At 36.0% G+C, this 19,485-nt stretch overlaps 1 protein-coding gene across 1 annotated transcript in view; it reads right to left on the bottom strand.

The window, feature by feature from the left end:
- The window catches only part of LOC141343281 (glutamate receptor ionotropic, kainate 2), a 232,558-nt gene that overhangs the window by 4,461 nt on the left and 208,612 nt on the right, over positions 1-19,485 (bottom strand). The window contains exon 14 of the mRNA XM_073847876.1: positions 5,955-6,205. Coding sequence (XP_073703977.1) covers positions 5,955-6,205 — 251 coding nt within the window. The remainder of the gene's footprint in view (positions 1-5,954; positions 6,206-19,485) is intronic.

Genomic DNA, 19,485 nt, shown 5'->3' with positions numbered 1-19,485 from the left:
GAGTCAACAAATGTAAAAGTCAGTCATCTATTACTTATCTTGTAAATTATTGTGCCTTTAGCCCCAACAGCCGGGGCGATTAGTACCCCAAATATCATACTTTTACATATTCTTTTCGTTATTGAAAAACTGTTGCCTTTAATTATCTTAAACCAAACTGGTAATCATTAAGACCTTTAAGATCTTTGTCTAAAAATATATTCAATATTTTAGCGTTTCTCATTTTCTACTTAATCTACAACATACAACCATATCACAATTCAATGCACATGACAGACAGTTGTCGGAGAACACTTGAAATGTGGGACCGAATGAACGATACTCGTCTATATTTGCAATACACAAGCTGCGGTTCAGCAGCGCGTGACAAACGCTGCCAGTGTGAAAGCCCAATGGATGCGTGCTGCTTCTGCTCTGCTTACGCGCTGTGCACGTCCTGCTTACGCGTGCAGTGTGAAACCGGCGTCAGTCATATAATGGCAGTCAATGGTTACCAAATTTTAAGAGTAAAAAAAAACATACACAGACAAAACCAAATTAAACCCTGCGGCTCGTGACAATACACTGAGGTCTTAAGACACATAACGATCGGTCTGTGCAAGAAACTGAACAGTATTTAAATCAGCATTTACCTCTGATCCATCAGAACGTTCAGCTATATGGAGTGCATTCACAACAGCTGGCGTGCGAAAAGTCAACACTCCCAGATGAGTTTGCACAAGGAAACGTAATCTTTTAGTTTTTAATCGGTTGCCAGAATCAGGATAAGCACAAGTAATTACCATTTTGAGAAGCCAATATGTAAACTATGAGTAAGATTGCTTCAGCACTATGGCAGATCACATTGACGCATTACGCACTGGCTATTGTGAACGCACTCAGGAGAGTAGAACATTACGTTGGATCAGAGGTAAATAATGCTGTAAATACTGTTCAGTTTTTTGCACAGACCGACCGTTTTGTTTCTTAAGACCTCAGTGTATCGTCATGAGCCGCATGGTTTAATTTGGTTTTGTCTGCATATGTCTTTTTTACTCATAAAGATTTGGTGCCCATTGACTGCAATTATATGCCTGACAGACTGCAACAGTTTGAGTTAAAAACCTTAATTTGTGTTCTACTGAAGAAACAAAGTCACCTACATCTTGGATGCCCTGGGGGTAAGCAGATAAACATCAAATTTTCATTAAAAAAAAAAAAAAAAAAAAAAAAATCTGTTTTTAATTATTTACCCTCATTTCGTTCCAAACCCGTAGACCTTTGTTTATCTTCAGAACACAAATGTGACCCTTGACCACAAAACCAGTCTTAAGTAGCATAGGTATATTTGTAGCAATAGCAAAAAAATACATTGTATGGGTGAAAATTATCGATTTTTCTTTTATGCCAAAAATCATTAGGATATTTAGATCATGTAAAAAAAAAAAAAAAAAATTAAGTTTATTTAACAATTTCTTCTCTTCCATGTCAGTCTTTGACATGTGTTTACAAGAGTACCACAATGTATGCGTGTGGTGCTGCTGATGCAGGAGCTGGGGTTAAGTTTAATAACATTATGTTTGAACCACTGATGTCACATGGATGGCCTTGAATGTGGTAGTTGCGTTGATATCTCTGTGGGCTCAGAAAGCTCTCAGATTTTATCAACAATATCTTAATTTTTGCTTCGAAGATGAACAAAAGTCTTACAGGTTTGGAGCGACATCAGGGTAATTAATTAATTAATTGTAAAATAGTTTTTTTTTTTTTTTTTTAGCTATCCCTTTAAAAAGTAAAGTGTCAGAATTAGGAGTACAAGTAATAGATTTATTAATTATATTATTAGGAATTTTTTTTCATTCCAACAGCATTAATGTGTTATTTTATCAGTGACAAACCGGATATAGAACATCAACATATAGAACAAAAAGAGAAAATGTATTAACACAAACACTTTAGATATGTATGCACTGACAATGGGGACTTTTAGGAGCAAGGTTTACTCTTTAGCAGCAGAAAGCAGAGGTGGAAGCAATGGGGGAAGAATAGTCATGTAAATGTGCAAAAAAAGGAAAAAAGAGAAGCAGAAACATTACAGTAATTCTTTTTTTTTTTATTTAAACATTAATTTATATGTGCCTTTGTGTATGTGTGATGAGCATACACTATCAAAATAAAGAAGCACTCAAGAAACATTCATGAAATCCATATAGAAACCATGGACAGACAATGCTACAAAATAGCTTGCAGTTCTCATGCGATACTTCAGGTATTTGCTAAAATTATACATCATTCTGATGTTGAACCTGTGAGCTTTTATTAACAATGTCAATGATTTTAAGAAGATCTAAATAAATCTGTTTTTGTGTTTCTATTCTGGTGGTAGAAAAAAAAAACAAAAAAAAAAAAACAGAAAATCTACATCACATTATGTTAGAACCATTTATACATTTTTATCTAAAGCAATAAGATTGCTGGTCAGACTGTTGGCTCTTCCCTAATCTAGCAAAATAGAGGCAATTATAAAATGCAAATTTCTGGGGGAATGCGCTGCTGAGGAGCATGAGGCATTTCCATATGATGTGTTTTTTTTTTTTTTCTTCTTCTTCTTCTACAGAATAGTGTAAGAAAATACTGAACAAAAGACAGCGGCTCAAATCTTGTACAAAAATAATTTAATTGCCTCTCTATCATTTTCAATTCCAAGATTTGATACCCGATTTAAATGCTCTCAAGCATGTTTTCTATAGCACTTAACCACAAAGTCAATCATCAGGAATTTGACACTTCCATTCAGATAATGAATGCTCAGCACTCTGTTCAACACCATATGCTTCATAAAGCCTATATTTTTGATTATGTGCCCTTCTAAATAAATTTGAGCAAATGATTAGTCTTAAATCTGTTTTTAACCCAGGTGTGGCTTTCTAATATAACAGCCAGAGTGCGATTTGTAAAAAAAGCAGAGGGGGGGATGCTTTTGAAAACTTTTTTCTCTCTCCTTAGGCGGAGGTTGACCAAACTCCAGTAAGGCTATAGCCTAAGTTACCTAATGTTAGTGTAATCTGTGAACAACGCACATTATACACACGTTACTTTAGGCAAGTACCAGATAATAAGCGTAATGTTTTCAAATGTTTTTAATGCGATGAAAACCGTCTAACATGATAACAGTTTCATAAAACATTGTAAGTTAGGCCTATAAATTGTAATGATTTCATTTCAAACAACGAATAACTTATATAGAGAAAGTGAGCAAAGAACACAGTACCGGAGCTTTTTGAAACTCAGAATCAGTAAACCACTGCGTCGCAAAATTCGAAGCACTCCAATCGAATCAAGAATCATTTGATTCAGAACGGGACTTTAAACCGTGTATGGCAAATCATTTGATTCAGAACGAGAATTCAAAGCGTGTATTGTTAATCATTTGATTTTAAAAATGGAATTCAAAGCACGTATCGCAAATGTATTTGATTCAAAACGGGATTTTAAAGCAGTTATGGCGAATCATTTAATTTAGAACGGGACTTTAAAGCGCGTATCACAAATCATTTGATTAAAAACGGGATTTAAAAGTGTGTATTGCGAATCATTTGATTCAAAACGGGAATTCAAAGAGTGTATGGCGAATCATTTGATTCAGAATGGGATTTTAAAGTGCGTATCATGAATCATTTGATTCAAAACGGGAATTCAAAGCAAGTATGACGAATCATTTGATTCAGAACAGGGTTTTAAAGCACGTATCGCAAATAATTGGATTTTAAAACGGGAATTTGTAGCGTGTATCGTGAATCATTTGATTCAAAACAGGAATTTAAAGCGCGTATAGCGAATCATTTGATTCAGAACGGGGTTTTAAAGCGCGTAACTCAAATCATTTGATTTTAAAAAGGGAATTTAAAGCGCGTATCGCAAATCATTTGATTCAGAATGAGACTTTAAAGCGTGTATCGCGAATCATTTGATTCAAAAACGGGAATTCAAAGCGCATATGGCGAATCATTTCATTCAGAACGGGATTTTAAAGTGTGTATCACAAATCATTTGATTCAAAACAAGAATTCAAAGTGCATATCGCAAATCATTTGATTCAAAACGGGAAATTGTGGAGTGATAATTCCTGCTAATTAATCGGTTTAAGAGTATTGCTGTAAATAATGAACATGGCATATTGGGTGTTTCTTTTACATCACTCCAGGGTTCCCCAGGATATGCACAATCTTAAAAAGTGGTGCTTTACAAAGTAAAAGACACTGCATAGTTTGCTCGCTTAAGTCCATATGTCCTAACAAGAAACTATGTTTCTGACCCACAATACAAACAAGCCAGATTTTCTTATTAACCCATTATCAGAACTTTCATTAAGAACATTAACATCACGTACTCTATAGTTATCAAATTTGTTTGAAATGATAACTATAGGTCTTTTTCTTTTTATATATCTCTGAAAGGCACTGGCTCCAGAGAGATGTTCAGTATCACTGGCCGGTAGGCTTATTGTGTCAATGTAATCATTAAACAAGGATCAGGCAGCAAAATTACGCCTTGCCAGAATATTCTTGAATGTCAATACGATGACTTACAGCAAACAAACAAAAGCACTTAGAGAGATCGATACAATGAATCCAGGATGAGTAAAAAAGACACTTTCCAGTGAGAGTGAATAAACAGAGCTGTGTGTTTTGGGAAAACTATCAATACTTAAGCTGTCAGGTTGATGCTGTCATTGTAGTTAAACAAAAAACAGTAAGACAAATAGGTTATCCATAACTTTTGAGCTTATACAGTATGTGAATGCTTCAAACTAACTAAGATCTCTTTAAAGATAACCAAACTTAGACCAAATCAGTTGCTTATCATGTGGAATGTAAACACACAGTGTGACAAGTTCATTTTATTCTGACATTTGCACGTTATGAATATTTTAGGCCATTACAGCCTCCTTAATATAATGCTGATATGCAAATGATTAAATGATTATTCTGTTTTTGTGGTGATTACAGAATAAGTGCTATTCTAACTTTTTAATGACTGCAAAAAAAAATATATATTAAAAAATAAACAAGGACAATTAAATGTCTTCTTCAGTTCCAGAAATGCAAAAAATAATGGCTCAGTGGAGAAATAAATTATATTGTATATTAAAACTGACTAATAACATTCTAATCTGACAGTGTGAATGCAAAGGGAACTGTGTACTTCATTTATTCACTCAAGTGACGTTTGCTTTTTTTTTTTAAACAGAGCTCAAGAGAGAAAACACCCTTAAAGATCAGACCACATGTATTATAAAAAGGTAAAAATAAATAAACTAGTTAGTAAAAATCACAACTCATTAGTAGAATGTTAATTGCCAATAAATTCAGTGAGAGCCTATATGTGCTTAAACATCGTAATGTGAGAAGAAATATGTGAGTGAAAGCAATGGAGTTTGAGCATTTCAATCTCATTATTGACTGTACACTTCAAGCATTCACTAGTTCAGTAGATCAAGTATACGAGTGAAGTGGATATGGGGAAAGAACAACACATCTGTTGAGGCGAGATGACACAATGGCGGCCATTTGAGCAAGTAAAGCCCAAGCCCTTCTGTCTTCAGAGACTTACATCAAGAAGGACTGTTTGCTCTCCAGACACAGGCACTGTCTGTAAAATATTACCAGTAAAATACACCTCACGCTTTGCTCTCAGTACCATAACATTAAAGCCAATTTTAGACAGAATTAATATTGTTTGCATTGATCTGTAACAGATTCTTTCATACTCAGAGGCATCAGTTGAACTCATCTGACTGGCTGGCTTATATTACCCACAATGCTGATGAAACACAAAATTACAAACTCATTTCTTGTGATTATATGTGGTTTGTTTTCTCTAAAGAGACTTGCATAATAACCCTAAACTCTTAGTATATCCTAACAGAGGGCAAATGTTCATTGCAGTCCAGAAATGTGAAAAAGTTGCTTTACCTTTTCCAGCTGTGCGTTTTGTTTGGACTTATAGAGAAACTCCCCAACTGCCACAAATACAGAGAGGACGAGTCCCGCGGCCAACACTATGAAAATGCCACCGATGTTCTGGACGCCCAGCGCACTGGCCTCTTTATTCTCCTCCTCAGGACAGCCATTTCCTCGCCACCACTTCTCCTTCATCATGTGCAGCTTCCCTTCTTCCTGTAGCTGCAGGATTGCGATGGTGATCTTATCTCGGTACGGGGACCCTGGAGGGTCAGAAAGGGGAAAGTGATTTAACAAGATGATGAGAATTGCTTCTCTTAGCATCTGCTCATTTCTGTTGGTCAAATGGGTGAGATCTCACAAAATCGTCAAGAATGTGTCATATTCTTGACATACTGGGTCACATTTCACCTCAAAATCAAAAGGAAGAAGAAATAATACAGCTGCAGGCAGCAATTAATGAGCAATTAAGCAAGCATTTCAGGGAACATCATGAGCATCAACTAAAAAGACATCTGCTGATGATTTCAAGCAAAATTGGTTTAAATCCATTAATACAGTTACATGTAACATGACATAATTGCTTATTACTCCGACCAATAGGTGGTACAGCCTCTGGCAATACAGAAATACAGCCTTATGTGAAGATACATTGTTATCATCAGCTTTTAAGAAGTTATTGAACAACAGTTTGTGATACCAAAAGCTTTTACAAACTTTTTATCAGCAAGATGTGATGGTGATCTGTGTGAAATTTGGTGAAGACCGAAAAATGGTCTAAAATGTATGTGGTCCTCTAAATAAAGTTTAATAATTTAATTTTCATATCAGTAAGTATCAAGCGGTATGTCAGTAAATATATTAAAGGGGTCATATGATGTTGTTAAAAAGAGCATTATTTTGTGTATTTGTTGTAAAGCAATGTGTTTATGCAGTTTGAGGTTCAAAAAACATATTATTTTCCACATACTGTACTTTACTGTTGCTCCTCTCTGCCCCGCCTTTATGAAATGCCTTTGATGGAAACCGAGGTGTTCTCTGATTGGCCAGCTATGTGGTGCACTGTGATTGGCTGAATACCTCAAGCATGTGATTGAAATGTTATGCCCCCTACCATGCCGTTTTTTTTTTTTTTTTTTTTTTTTTTTTTTTTTGGTGTTTGTTTGTTTGTTTTTTCCGGCACAATGAGACCGAAACAATAAAACTCATTATAAACGAGCCATATGTTGCATCCAGTGGACACATAACTACTGATTATAATGACTCATCTTTTTAGGTGTTGCGTTGTGTCGTGTCATGCAAACATAACACCATGTCTGCATTTGAGATCGTAGAACGAGAAACAAAAAGCACTACTCTACACTTGTGTTTGAATAGTTACAGGCCGTCAGTCAGAAGCGCAGACTGTCCTTGCAACATTGGAATTGCCCCACTTTATAGCCTTAACCCTTTGCTTACAGCTGGCATTGTAAGCAGTTGTAAACTGGCCCAGGTTCAGGAAACAGTCCTCTGTGAAATGTGCATCATCCACTAGCATATTTGCGTTGTACTGTTTCGGAACAGTGTTGTCAATATAACTTAGCCACTAATTTCTATTTGTGTCCTCATTTGGAAGACCAAACAAAGTACCTTCGCTTTCGCAATGAAACACACTGCGTCTACACAACATGGTGGCTGCAACACTACTTCAGCCAGTAAAAGTTACGCCTTCTTTCTTTCCATATACATATGGGCAGTGTTACGCTAATCTACTCACCCTGTGACGTGGGCAAAGTGGGGACATCTTTGAACAAGCCATTTTAGGGAGGTGTGGCTGAGTCTTACTTTTTATAATAAATATCTCTTTGGTTTTGAGACTTTCAGCTTTGCAACTTTACAGATCGTATCTATGCACAAACAGCTTGTGACACTCCAAAGACAAAGGTAGACAAGAAACCGCATCATATGACCCCTTTAATAGATTTGAACTATACTTAGTATGAAATAAATGTATTTTAAACATATTACTAGAGATGAGATCGAAAAATCTGGTTTTGCACCTAAATCAAAATGTCAAACAGACAAAATGTCCACCAGTTTAAAGACATATACCACTGGATTCTGTAGGAGCCAGAGAATATAATGTTTATTTTTTATTTTTATTTATTTTATTTTTTTTTATAAAAATGTGTTTATAAAATATAGTTTAAAAATATAGCATTTTTTCAGACAATTCAAAATGGATGATGCCCAAAATGGCATGTGAAAACATGTAAACTGGTTATGCTGCTCCACATCTGAGACAAAAACAGAATGTTCAAAAGTCATAAGCAAAAAAGTCAAATGTCCATATATCTTGACCAGCTGTGCCGAAATTGCTCATGTACCCTCATGGTTGTTATAATACAAACCAAGTTGGTCTGAACACGCTGAAGCATTGCGGAAATATCAGATCACATATTTTGTTGAAAATGCTGATGCGCTATACGAGAAAAGATTTGGTCTATCGAAAAACTTTCATTAGCTGTTTGACTGTCCTCTACCTGTGTGCCAAATTTCATAGCTTTCCTGCAAGCTTCCATGGACTTAAAAGCAAATAACAAGAAAACTAATGGATACAATAGGTGCTTTCACACCTCCAGTGCACTGGCTCCAAATTTTTCTTAAAGAAAATGGAGCCTACTGATGAGAACCAGATCAGTGGACATTTTTTTTTGTTTCTTTTGCCATGAATTAGTTGTTTTTATTCAAAACACAGACTGAACAATTCGTTCAAGAAAATCACTGCCTCAATGATCCAGTTACAGCGGTTCTCTAGTTAACAGTTCACTGGAGGGGAAGATTATAAGTGAATAACGAATTAAATTTCAGTCTGTTGCTGAAATGCATGGCTTCAAAAGACCTTGAGTACAGCATACCAGCTGGCATATACCTCATTTTTTAGAGCTTAACATTCATGGTGTATGTGAACTACTGTTGTAGAAAAAGACTTGAAGATACTTTAAAAATATCAGAAAATCTCAAAGAAAGTAATGAAATCCTATTCAAACAGTACTGTGTATGGTATTTATTTTTACCGTACTGGCATAAAGCACATTCAAACAAGCCGATGTACTGTATAAAACTGCCTCATTGATTGCACTACTAGAAGACTTGAGGAAAGCCGAGACAGTGAAAAAGAAACATGAAGTTTGTCACTTCAGTGGTGTGAGATTATGTTTCTCACAGTCTTACGAGCAGTGCAGAGGTGAGAAATGCAGACGCTAATGCAGTACGAGCCATAAAAGCCTAATGCTGTTTGTTGAAACACAGCTCCCAGGGTGCCATTGATAACACACCAATAAAACCCAATTACATTCGAGGGACTGGCATTTCCCGCTTTTATCTATTTATTTTCTGTCTAATTAAAACTAGTTGCTATTCTTAATTTGAGGTAATGTTTCCTTCTGGGCCTCCTTGCGGGCTTCAATTCGTAACTCTCCCCCATTCTCATCAGCCATTTTACCTCCCTCGCAAAAAGAGGTAAACAGGCCGTGTTCCCTCCATTCAGTGCAGATCAAAAACAGCTAGAGAGGTGCTTTCTCATTTCATTTGAAATATGAGGTAGAACAAGAGCACTCACAAACCTCGCTGATCCTTTCATGTTGTAATAGTGGTACTGCTGTAGTTAACTCTCTATAATAAGGATTGTACTATATGAATAATTGAGAACTCAACTGTTCTTTTGCTCAAGTATATGAAATTCAAAGTGTCTTTTATTTGCTCAAATCAAACTGTCATTTTTTTTTATTCATTGTTAGCACTTAGGTCTTAGGGGTTGTATAATAGTAGTGCAGCTATGCAAAATCCTTTATTCTTTTAGATGGTTTTGGCAACTATTATTCCCACTTATATAACACATATGCATCATATATCCATGGACTAGATCCAATTTTTTTCTGTCAGCTTTTCACCATATATTGTACTTTTGTACCTTTTTACTTTTGCCTTTGCATCAAATGGGTATTAAATAAATATTTCTCTGGACGAATCAACATGCACAAGAAAAAATACTATTCTATGCAAACTTAAAATAATTTAATAATAAAACTACTATTTATGGTTTTAATCCTCCTTCAGTTACAATGCTTTTTTATCCATTATTAAATTCCAAACACACACACACACACACACACACACACACACACGTTGGGTTTACATGTTTTATGGGGACATTCCATAGGCGTAATGGTTTTTATACTGTACAAACCGTACTTTCTATTGCCCTACACCTACCCTACACCTAAACCTAGCCCTCACAGGAGATTGTGCACACTTTTACTTCATCAAAAAAACTCATTGTGCATGATTTATAAGCCTGTTTCCTCATGGGGACCTGAGAAATGTCCCCACAAGGTCAAAATTTACTGGTATTCCTATCCCTGTGGGGACATTTGGTCCCCACAACGTGATGAATACCAGGTACACACATACACACACACACACACACACACACACACACACACACACACACACACACACACACACACACACACACACACACACACACACACACACACACCCACACATGTTGGGTTTACATGTTTTATGGGGACATTCCATAGGCGTAATGGTTTTTATACTGTACAAACCGTACTTTCTATCGCCCTACACCTACCCTACACCTAAACCTAGCCCTCACAGGAGATTGTGCATACTTTTACTTCGTCAAAAAAACTCATTGTGCATGATTTATAAGCCTGTTTCCTCATGGGGACCTGAGAAATGTCCCCACAAGGTCAAAATCTACTGGTATTCCTATCCTTGTGGGGACATTTGGTCCCCACAACGTGATGAATACCAGGTGCACACACACACACACACACACACACACACACACACACACACACACACACAAAAATGACATTATTGTAGGTAAATGCCAAACTGTCATTATTTTTATCCTGATGAGCAGTACTCTACCCACAAATAGGGTGGAATTAAATACTAAAAAGACTGAACATACTGATATAGATTTCTTATTCTGCAACATCAAAGACAAGCAACAGAATTACTCCTTTATTCACTGTACTACAACAGTAAGGTTATTTAGATGCCTGTATATAGCAAATGGATGAGGTACCTTTAGGAAATAAGGACAGAAGATAGCTTAAAGGAAACAGAATGATAAGGGTTTACTTGGATACTAGTAGCTCCTCGTGCACAAGCAAACTCCTGACAGATGTTTGATGACATGGCATTGTACATGACTCTTCTTAATGATGCCTCCAGGGACATGCAGGGCTCGTCCACAGGCTGAAAGCTGACTGGGGGGCTTTCTATTTCCACAATCCTCGAGGGGCAAGCAGCACTGCCCCAGAACATTGATAAACACCGCAAGTGCTACACACATTTAGCAAGACAATGAAGTCACGAGTGAAAAAGGAGCTCACAGCGTTGCCCAAACTAAAAGGTGAAGTGTGCAGGTGATACAGTGCTAAAATACTTTTCTTCTATCTCAGTTTACAGTCATTTAAAGTTGCAGTCCATAACTTTTGGCACTTTAGTTTTCTTTATGTCTATGACGATTCACATAGGTACAATCTTTAAAAAAAAAAGTGCTTCACGATAACACAGAAGAACCTTTTTATTGTCTAAATGGATTTATAAAGAACCTTTCACAAAAGATTCTTTGTGGTGAAAAAAGGTTCTTCAGATTATAAAAAAGGTAAGAAAGAGATGGTTCTTTAATGAACCTTTGACTGAATGGTTCTTTGTGGAACCAAAAATTATTTTTCTCTAGCACTGCGGTGAAGAACCTTTTAAAGCACCTTTATTTTTAAGAGTGTACTGGGCTACTCCGCAGCGGTTCCAACCAGAACCAGTCTAAAAATGATCTTAATATAAAAACTTATTATAAGTGTATTGTAGTGATTCAGGATAAGTCGAAAATACGGTTTGGAAAATGGATTCATGATGTACTTGCTTATTTTATATATTGTGTAAATTGCGAACACAAATAAAGTTACAGACTGCAGCTTTACGTAAAGCAATTTATATGCTGACGTAACAACCAAGTTGGACTACCTGTGAAAACCATGAGGCAGCACTACCTGTTTTGAACAACAGAAGATCAGAGGAAGCATTTGGAAAACTGATTTGGAAACAGTCATTCCTTGCAGTGTCACTACCCCTTGTGAAAAAGAAGTGCACTAATTGTACCTGATATGCTTTGTAGTGTACTTCACATCCTAAAAGTCAATTTACAAAGTACTTGGAAGTAAAGCAAATTAAATATAAGGCCATTTAAAGTACATTTTTGTGAATATGTTTCTTTTCACTTATGTACAAAAAACTTTTAAACATTGTTTTAATAATATTTTGTAAATAAATTTTGTACTAAATTGCAACCTCACTAAAACAAATGTGTAATTTCCATTTGATTTAAATACACGTTTTAGCCACTATTGGCAGTATATTACAAAATACACTTTAATTATAATTTAATAGAATTAATTAAGATATTACCTATAAAATGCACTTAAGTTCCACTTAAGTAGGTCAAAAAAGTGCAATTAATTACATTTAACATCATTTTATATTATAATATATCTTCATTTAATTGCAATTAACATTTGACAATCAGGCAGCTAAAAACATTATAATCAGTTTGCACTTAAGTATATTAAATTTAAAGCATATTTCTTCAATAAGCACTCTTTTTAAAAGCTTAATTAGTTACATTTAGCATTATTTAATCAACAATTATTTGCAATCAACATGCAGTTTGGTGTCTAAAAACATTTAAATCAGTTTGCACTTACGTATATTAGAAGTATTATTTCAGTAATAAGTACTATTTTTAAAAGTATGCTAAAATTCTTTTTCACAGTAAATGATATGGCATTGGTCACTCATTTTCATGTCATTGTCTTCTGTGAAACACAAAATAGATACTATCAAATATTTCAAAAGTTTTTCACTATACTATATTGAAAGTCGATGTGGTCCAATTGAATTCATTCTACGGAATAAAACAAAAAATGTCCAATCATGGAATGGAAATACATGAAGGTGAGAAAAAAAGTGTCTATTTCATACAAAGGCAGAGCTGAATGTGAATTTACAGTGGATTGTCAGGGACTACTGCCTTCCTGAAACACTGCTGCCAACCAACTTGAGGACTTCATGCATTTCACCTGCTTGTCACTTTCACCTGTCTCAGTATAAATCCAGACGTTCAACTGTGCCAAGAATGAACATATTCTCATTTAAACATCTAATTAACCAACACACCAAAACGCAGATGGTCTGTACACTGACCCTGTCTGTTCCAGTGCAGGAACGCTTGCCAGAAGGACTCGTGCATCACTCGCTATCGCAGTTTCAACATTAATGCATCCTGCTGACCGTGTGCTGCTGAAGTCAACAAGATATATGCTAAATGCACGCCTGTATGCGGCCTGCCTATGTTAACTGATTCCAAAAGGGTAGGATTAGCAATGGAAATGGCCTGTGCTGAGCTGCCTGGGAACGGCACACAGGGGAGTGATGATGCTAAACATCCCTTTCCATGTGCCCTGCATTTGCTCAACACAATGCAATCCCATGACACACGACTGACAAGCTAAAAACACCCTCCCTGGGTTATCTGTTAGATAGCATACCTGACAGATTTTAACCTGCTGAGTGACAAAGCATTAACGTCTGCGATGCGAGGCACTTGATAGCTGGATTTCGCTGTCCATGTGGAAAAGCCTGGATAGCATCTTAAACCGGCGCACAGACCTCCCTCCAAACCATGAATGGATTAAGATATTCTAGACTGTTTAGTCCCTGACACATCAACAATTTATGATTATATGGTTTATAGCGCAAGTGTCAGAACACCTGCATGAATATTCATAATTCACCATTGATCAGCCAGTTTTATTATGGGTGTAATAGATAACGAGGATGGGAAACAATGAGGAAAAAAGGGGGAACAAGATTAGCAAATATAGTTTGCAAGTTTCAAACTCGTAAACAGCATGCCTTAAAGTGACAGAGCTTTGGTTTCAACATCTGCCCCCTTTTCAAATAGCTACAGGGTAAATTATTTGGTAGACTCTGTCTCTGATGGCATGGCCGCAGTCTGTTCAAGTCAAGTGAGTCATATTTATTTACACAGAATTTCTTACAATCTATGTTGTTTCAAAGCAGCCTTACATATAAACAATGCATCAGACTGACCGTCTCATGTATACTGCACAGAAAGAATGGCTGGCTTCTGTAAAGCGTCTGGGAGTCAGGGTGCACTAGTCTATCCAGAAACAAAATCTTATAAAGGTTGTGTGGTGTAAAATCACCATGACATTAAGGTTCACCCTATTTATTTTGTTTAAATGCATGTTATAGAACAGGGGTATTCAATTAAAGTTACAAGAGGTCCGGTCTCTATGTTTCTTTCCCAGCAACATGTCTGTGCGAGAGAACTCAACATTTTGCGAGGGAGCAAAAAAAAAAAAAAAAAACACCCCAAATTTTTTCCATCACCCGCATTATTTTCCACCACCATGTCCCTTTGGGGGCTTCGTACATATGTCTCGAGACCTGGTTGGAACAAAGCTGTGGTCCAGATTTCAACTTTAAATCATAAATTAAGATTTTTTTTTTTTTTTTTTTTTTTTTTTAAACCTGAGAGATTTCTAGCCAATAGCAGCTTAACCAACCACACTTGCTTGACTTGTGAGAACAAACCTCATTGGTTCTTGCCAAAGCTTAAACATGCTTGCATGGCATGTGAGAAATGAGTAAAGAAATCTCTCAGGTTTCATAAAAGCATTTTGAAGATGAATAAAAGTCTTATGGGCTTGAAACAACATGAAGGTGAATAAATGATGACAGAATGTTCACCTTTGGTTGAACTAAACCTTTAGGCAGCATATAAAAACAAACTAACTTTAAGTGATCAGTCAGACAGTCTTAAATGAGCAGCTTGGGTAAGAAGATGCTGCAAAATGGATCTAACTTTATTCCAATATTTAAAAAGTCCAATTATTTGGTAGAATGTGACACTAGATCACTGATCCTGACTGAGGATCAATATTCAGCTCCCCTGTTAAGAAATGTTGCTGTCATTCTTTTAATCAGAATATTTCTCACCATCTCAGTATTGACATTCCCTGCTATACAGACTCAGTAATTTTCTCATTGGACATTTACTTCCTCCCAGTCTAATGACTTGATAAAAGTATATGTAGGTTTTTTTTTATATATATATATATATATATCAGTCGTTGATACAAAGAACATTTTAGTTTTCCTTGGAGCTTTAGTGATCAGAGTTTGAGAAGTATTTTCAGATTGCTACACACATGTGACACTCTACACTGAGAAAAAAGGTGCAAAACTTTCACTGGCGCCATTCTCTTGAAAAGGTACCAATACATACAATTTAGCTACTATTATGTTTCTTTCATATACTAATATGTACCACTTAACGGCAAATAAGGTACAAAGATCTACCTTTCAGCTTTTGTACCTTAGGCTGCCACCCCAGTGACAGCTTTGTACTGACATCAAAAGTGCAATCTATGACAGAGGGGAATATTATCAGAGAATATTTATTTAAATTATGGTATTTTCTTACAGAAAGACATGGGTGAAATATGTTATCTAAGATTTATGGACTTTTGTTGTGCTTTTTATTCATATTTGTTTCACCCTTTTTTTGCTTGGCAGTACTAAACCTATCTGTTTTTTTTTTTATGTGTCCCTTGCTTGTCCTAAACAGTTTTACTGTCCACTGTTCTTTAGAAAAACCTGTCAGGTCCCATAAATTCTTTGTTTTTACAGCATTTTTGTGTATTTGAACTCTTTCCAACAATGATTGTATGATTTAGAGAACATATTCCTATTACAAAAGGTTCAAATGCTCACTGATGCTTCAGAAGGAAACACAATGCATTAAGAGCCAGGGGTATAAACTTTTGAACTGCTCTTAATGCATTGCGTTTCCTTCTGAAGCATCTGTGAGCATGTGAACCTTCTGTAACCTTCTCCCTCATTTTTCCCTCACTGTGAAAAGATGGATCTTAAAATCATAAAGTCATTGTTGGAAAGGGTTCAAATACACACAAATGCTGAAAAACCTAATAATTTGTGGTCCCTGAAAGATTTTTCTGAAGAAGAGCGGGCGGTTTAACTGTTCTGGACAAACAAGAAACTCATGAAAAACTCACAAAAAAAAAAAATAAAATAAAAAATAAAATAATAATAATAATAATAATAAAATAAATAAATAAAAATAACAAAAGCTATGGTTTATTCAGGTAGCAACACAGTATTATGAATCAAGTGTATGTAAACTTTTGAACGGGTTCATTTTTAAAAATCCAGCTATTGTTTTCTCTTGTGGACTACATGTAGATGTCTTTTATGTGAAATATATAATTCAGGTCACTACTAAATAATAAAAAATAACATGCATTTTGCATGATCCCTGTTATTTTGTTAAAATAACTTTTTGCAGATTGTGCAAGCTATATGTAAACGTTTGACTTCAACTGTATGTTAATATATCAAACTTATCTTATTTCTAATAGGTTTCATATATGTAGTGACTTCATATGACACTGTATGTCATTTATGTAAATGTAATACATACATTACATTTGCGTCTGGAATCCTTGTTGTATTACAAGCAAGAATGACAATAATCAGTACGGTAAGTCAGTACACAACTGAGTGACAAAATGTTCATTTTTGGTAAACGACTAAAGTAAATCTGACTGATGTTATGTTATGTGCTTCATTGGTAATAGTAATGAATATTATGCAGATTTGTTCAGATCTGGGCAAATAGCTGACTGATTATTTATTAGGGCAGTGAAGTCAATATCGGCAGCAATTTAAATCATTGTTTCAAATATTGATTGACAAGAGAAGAACCACTGCAGCACTAGCAATTACTGTTTTAGGGCTATATGTTTAAACCTCTAACAAGTTGGTTTTTATGTACCACCCAGATACCAATCATATTTCAAAAGCAAATATAGAAAAAAAAAAAAAAGATAAAGTATAGAATAAAATTCTGACTGATTTTATGTTATGTGCTTCATTTTCCCTTTTAGTATGGAAAGTTGTTGCGTCACTCCTGGTTAGGAAATTGTGTCATCCTTCTCATTACATTTACCATATTCCTACGCTTTTTTATAACTTTACCAAATGCTAATTTTATGGTATTCTAATTAAAACAAGAATAAATGTTAAGGTTTAATTTGTAATGTGTGCACAATTAGTGCCATATGCCAGGTAGTGGGAAGCCTCTGGGCAGTCAGCGTGCTGCTTAATCTCTATATAAAAACTGATTGAACATATTAGACACACAATGCCACATAATACTGAATACCATACGCCAGTTCATACACAGCACACTGAATCAGTGAAAAAAAGCCATCGGTTTACGTCCATTTGGCTGATTGACATGGTGCTTGAGATAAAGGGTCAGGCTTCAGATGTGGTCGAGAGGCCTTTGATCCTCACATTAAGGTGCCTTTTCCATTCTTGGCTGTTTTGGTCCTTTCAAAGTAATGATCACATGCTGAGGTCATTTGTTGCGTATGTAGCCTTGAGGTCCAAGTTTTTCTACAATAATTTCCTTTAGCTCTCCCATAAATGCAAACCAACTGTGTTGGGATGCAACACATTATTAGTAATGTCATTACTTTCCCAAGCAACTAGTATTGCAACTAGATACAAATAAGATTTCTACAACAATCATCTGTAGATCCATGTTCACAATAGTCACTTGCAACATCACCACTGCAGCAATCAAGGTAGGAAGATGGTAAAGTGTATATTCAGCTGGAAATAATTCCATTACATTAATTATATTTTAAATTAACATTGTTTTTAAATGTAAATGTAAATTGTGACATTACATACTCTTGCATTACAAGGCTTGTCCACTCACATCTCTTTGATCTTGGTATACATTATTCCCACCTATTATCAAAAGTTTTTCTAGAATCTTATGTGACTTTTGACAACATACTTATTCGTACATGGAAAACAAATAATTGCACCTGGATAACAGCTGCAATTAAGAACAAGCTACATTTCACGAGTTCGCGCTTACATATAATTAGCCGGAGAATAGAAATGCATGTTTGGCGTGCTGTCCGGTGAAGGGCTCCGAGCTCGGGGATGGCCCGAACCCAGAGTACCCCCCAATAGGAGTAGTGAGAACTCAGAGTGAGGAGATGGGGTGGTGGAGGGTTACTGATAAACCATCAAGTGAATGGAGGTGAGTCAGCTGTATTTAACCTATGGCGCTGATTGACTTGAGTGGGCTCCTCTTGTGCTGTTTACGCTAAGTATCTGACGCGCTTCTCCCGAACTTTGTTAATGAAACATCATGTAACAAGATATGAGATTATTCACATGCTATTGGAATTAGCTTAAATAAAGTTCCTATAGTTGGAAATTGGACAGAAACAGCTTCCCAAGTTGTATTTACAACTGGGAAAATCAGAGACCCAGGTTTAAACATGGCAGAGGAGAAAAACAGCTGTAGTATATATATATATATATTAGTGGTGGGCATAGATTATTTTTTTAATCTAGATTAATCTAGATTAAATCTTGAAATTAATCTAGATTAATCTAGATTAAAATGGCTAATTTGAATTCTTCTGAAGGCATTCAGAATATGTGTGCTACCCAAATAATGACTAAAAGTAAGTCTTTGAGAACGGGTTTCTCAAGCCAGGTGGCGCATTAGACCAGGCGCTCATCTCCTGTTTCCAAAATGCATTACAAACTGCTTGACAATTGCATTTAAAACACAATTAACTATACAAACTTGTGTAACCAAGTACTTCTGCGCAAAAGGCTGTACGACGTGCGCGTTCCAGTAAAATATACAGGCGCGCGGGTATGGATAGCCTATCTGCGTGCATCTTCCAATAAACTGCGTTGCTTTTAGAAGCGTCAATTCAGTTGTTGCATATAGTTTAATGTCTTTATTTCGGGATTATCAAAGTAAATTATAACTCAAACTTGAGATTTTACTGGGGCACAGCAGATTTTCACTGGGGCACGTGCCCCAGTAAAAAGGGTCTAGCAACGCACGCACCTGCCCTGAAGCGGCTTCATAACTGCATCCATGTCTGCGCGTCTCATTTGATGTGGTAATTTCACAGAAGTTGAAGACTCGTTCTCGCCCCCTACATTGCAATTCAACTAGATATACGTCATCCGCGCTAAAATATCAAGGTGAAAGTCATCATATCTTGCGTAGTTTAGACCCAGCTCCCAACCCAACTTTGAGAATAGATTAACGGCGATATTTTTTTATCGCGCGATATGAGTCTCACGTTAACGCAGCACGTTAACGCCGATAACGGCCCACTACTAATATATACAGGGGTTGGACAAAAAAACTGAAACACCTGGTTTTAGACCACAGTTAGTATGGTGTTGGGCCTCCTTTTTTTTGGCCAATAGAGCATTTCGTCTTTGGAATTGTCATATACAAGTCCTGCACAGTTGCCAAAGGCATTTTGAGCCATTCTCCTCTTGCAGATCAGGGGTCAGGTCA

The sequence above is a fragment of the Garra rufa genome, chromosome 9 (genome assembly GCF_049309525.1).
Source record: "Garra rufa chromosome 9, GarRuf1.0, whole genome shotgun sequence".
NCBI lineage: Eukaryota > Metazoa > Chordata > Actinopteri > Cypriniformes > Cyprinidae > Garra > Garra rufa.
Note: the sequence above shows the minus strand (reverse complement) of the source record. Positions and strands in the feature narration are given on the sequence as shown.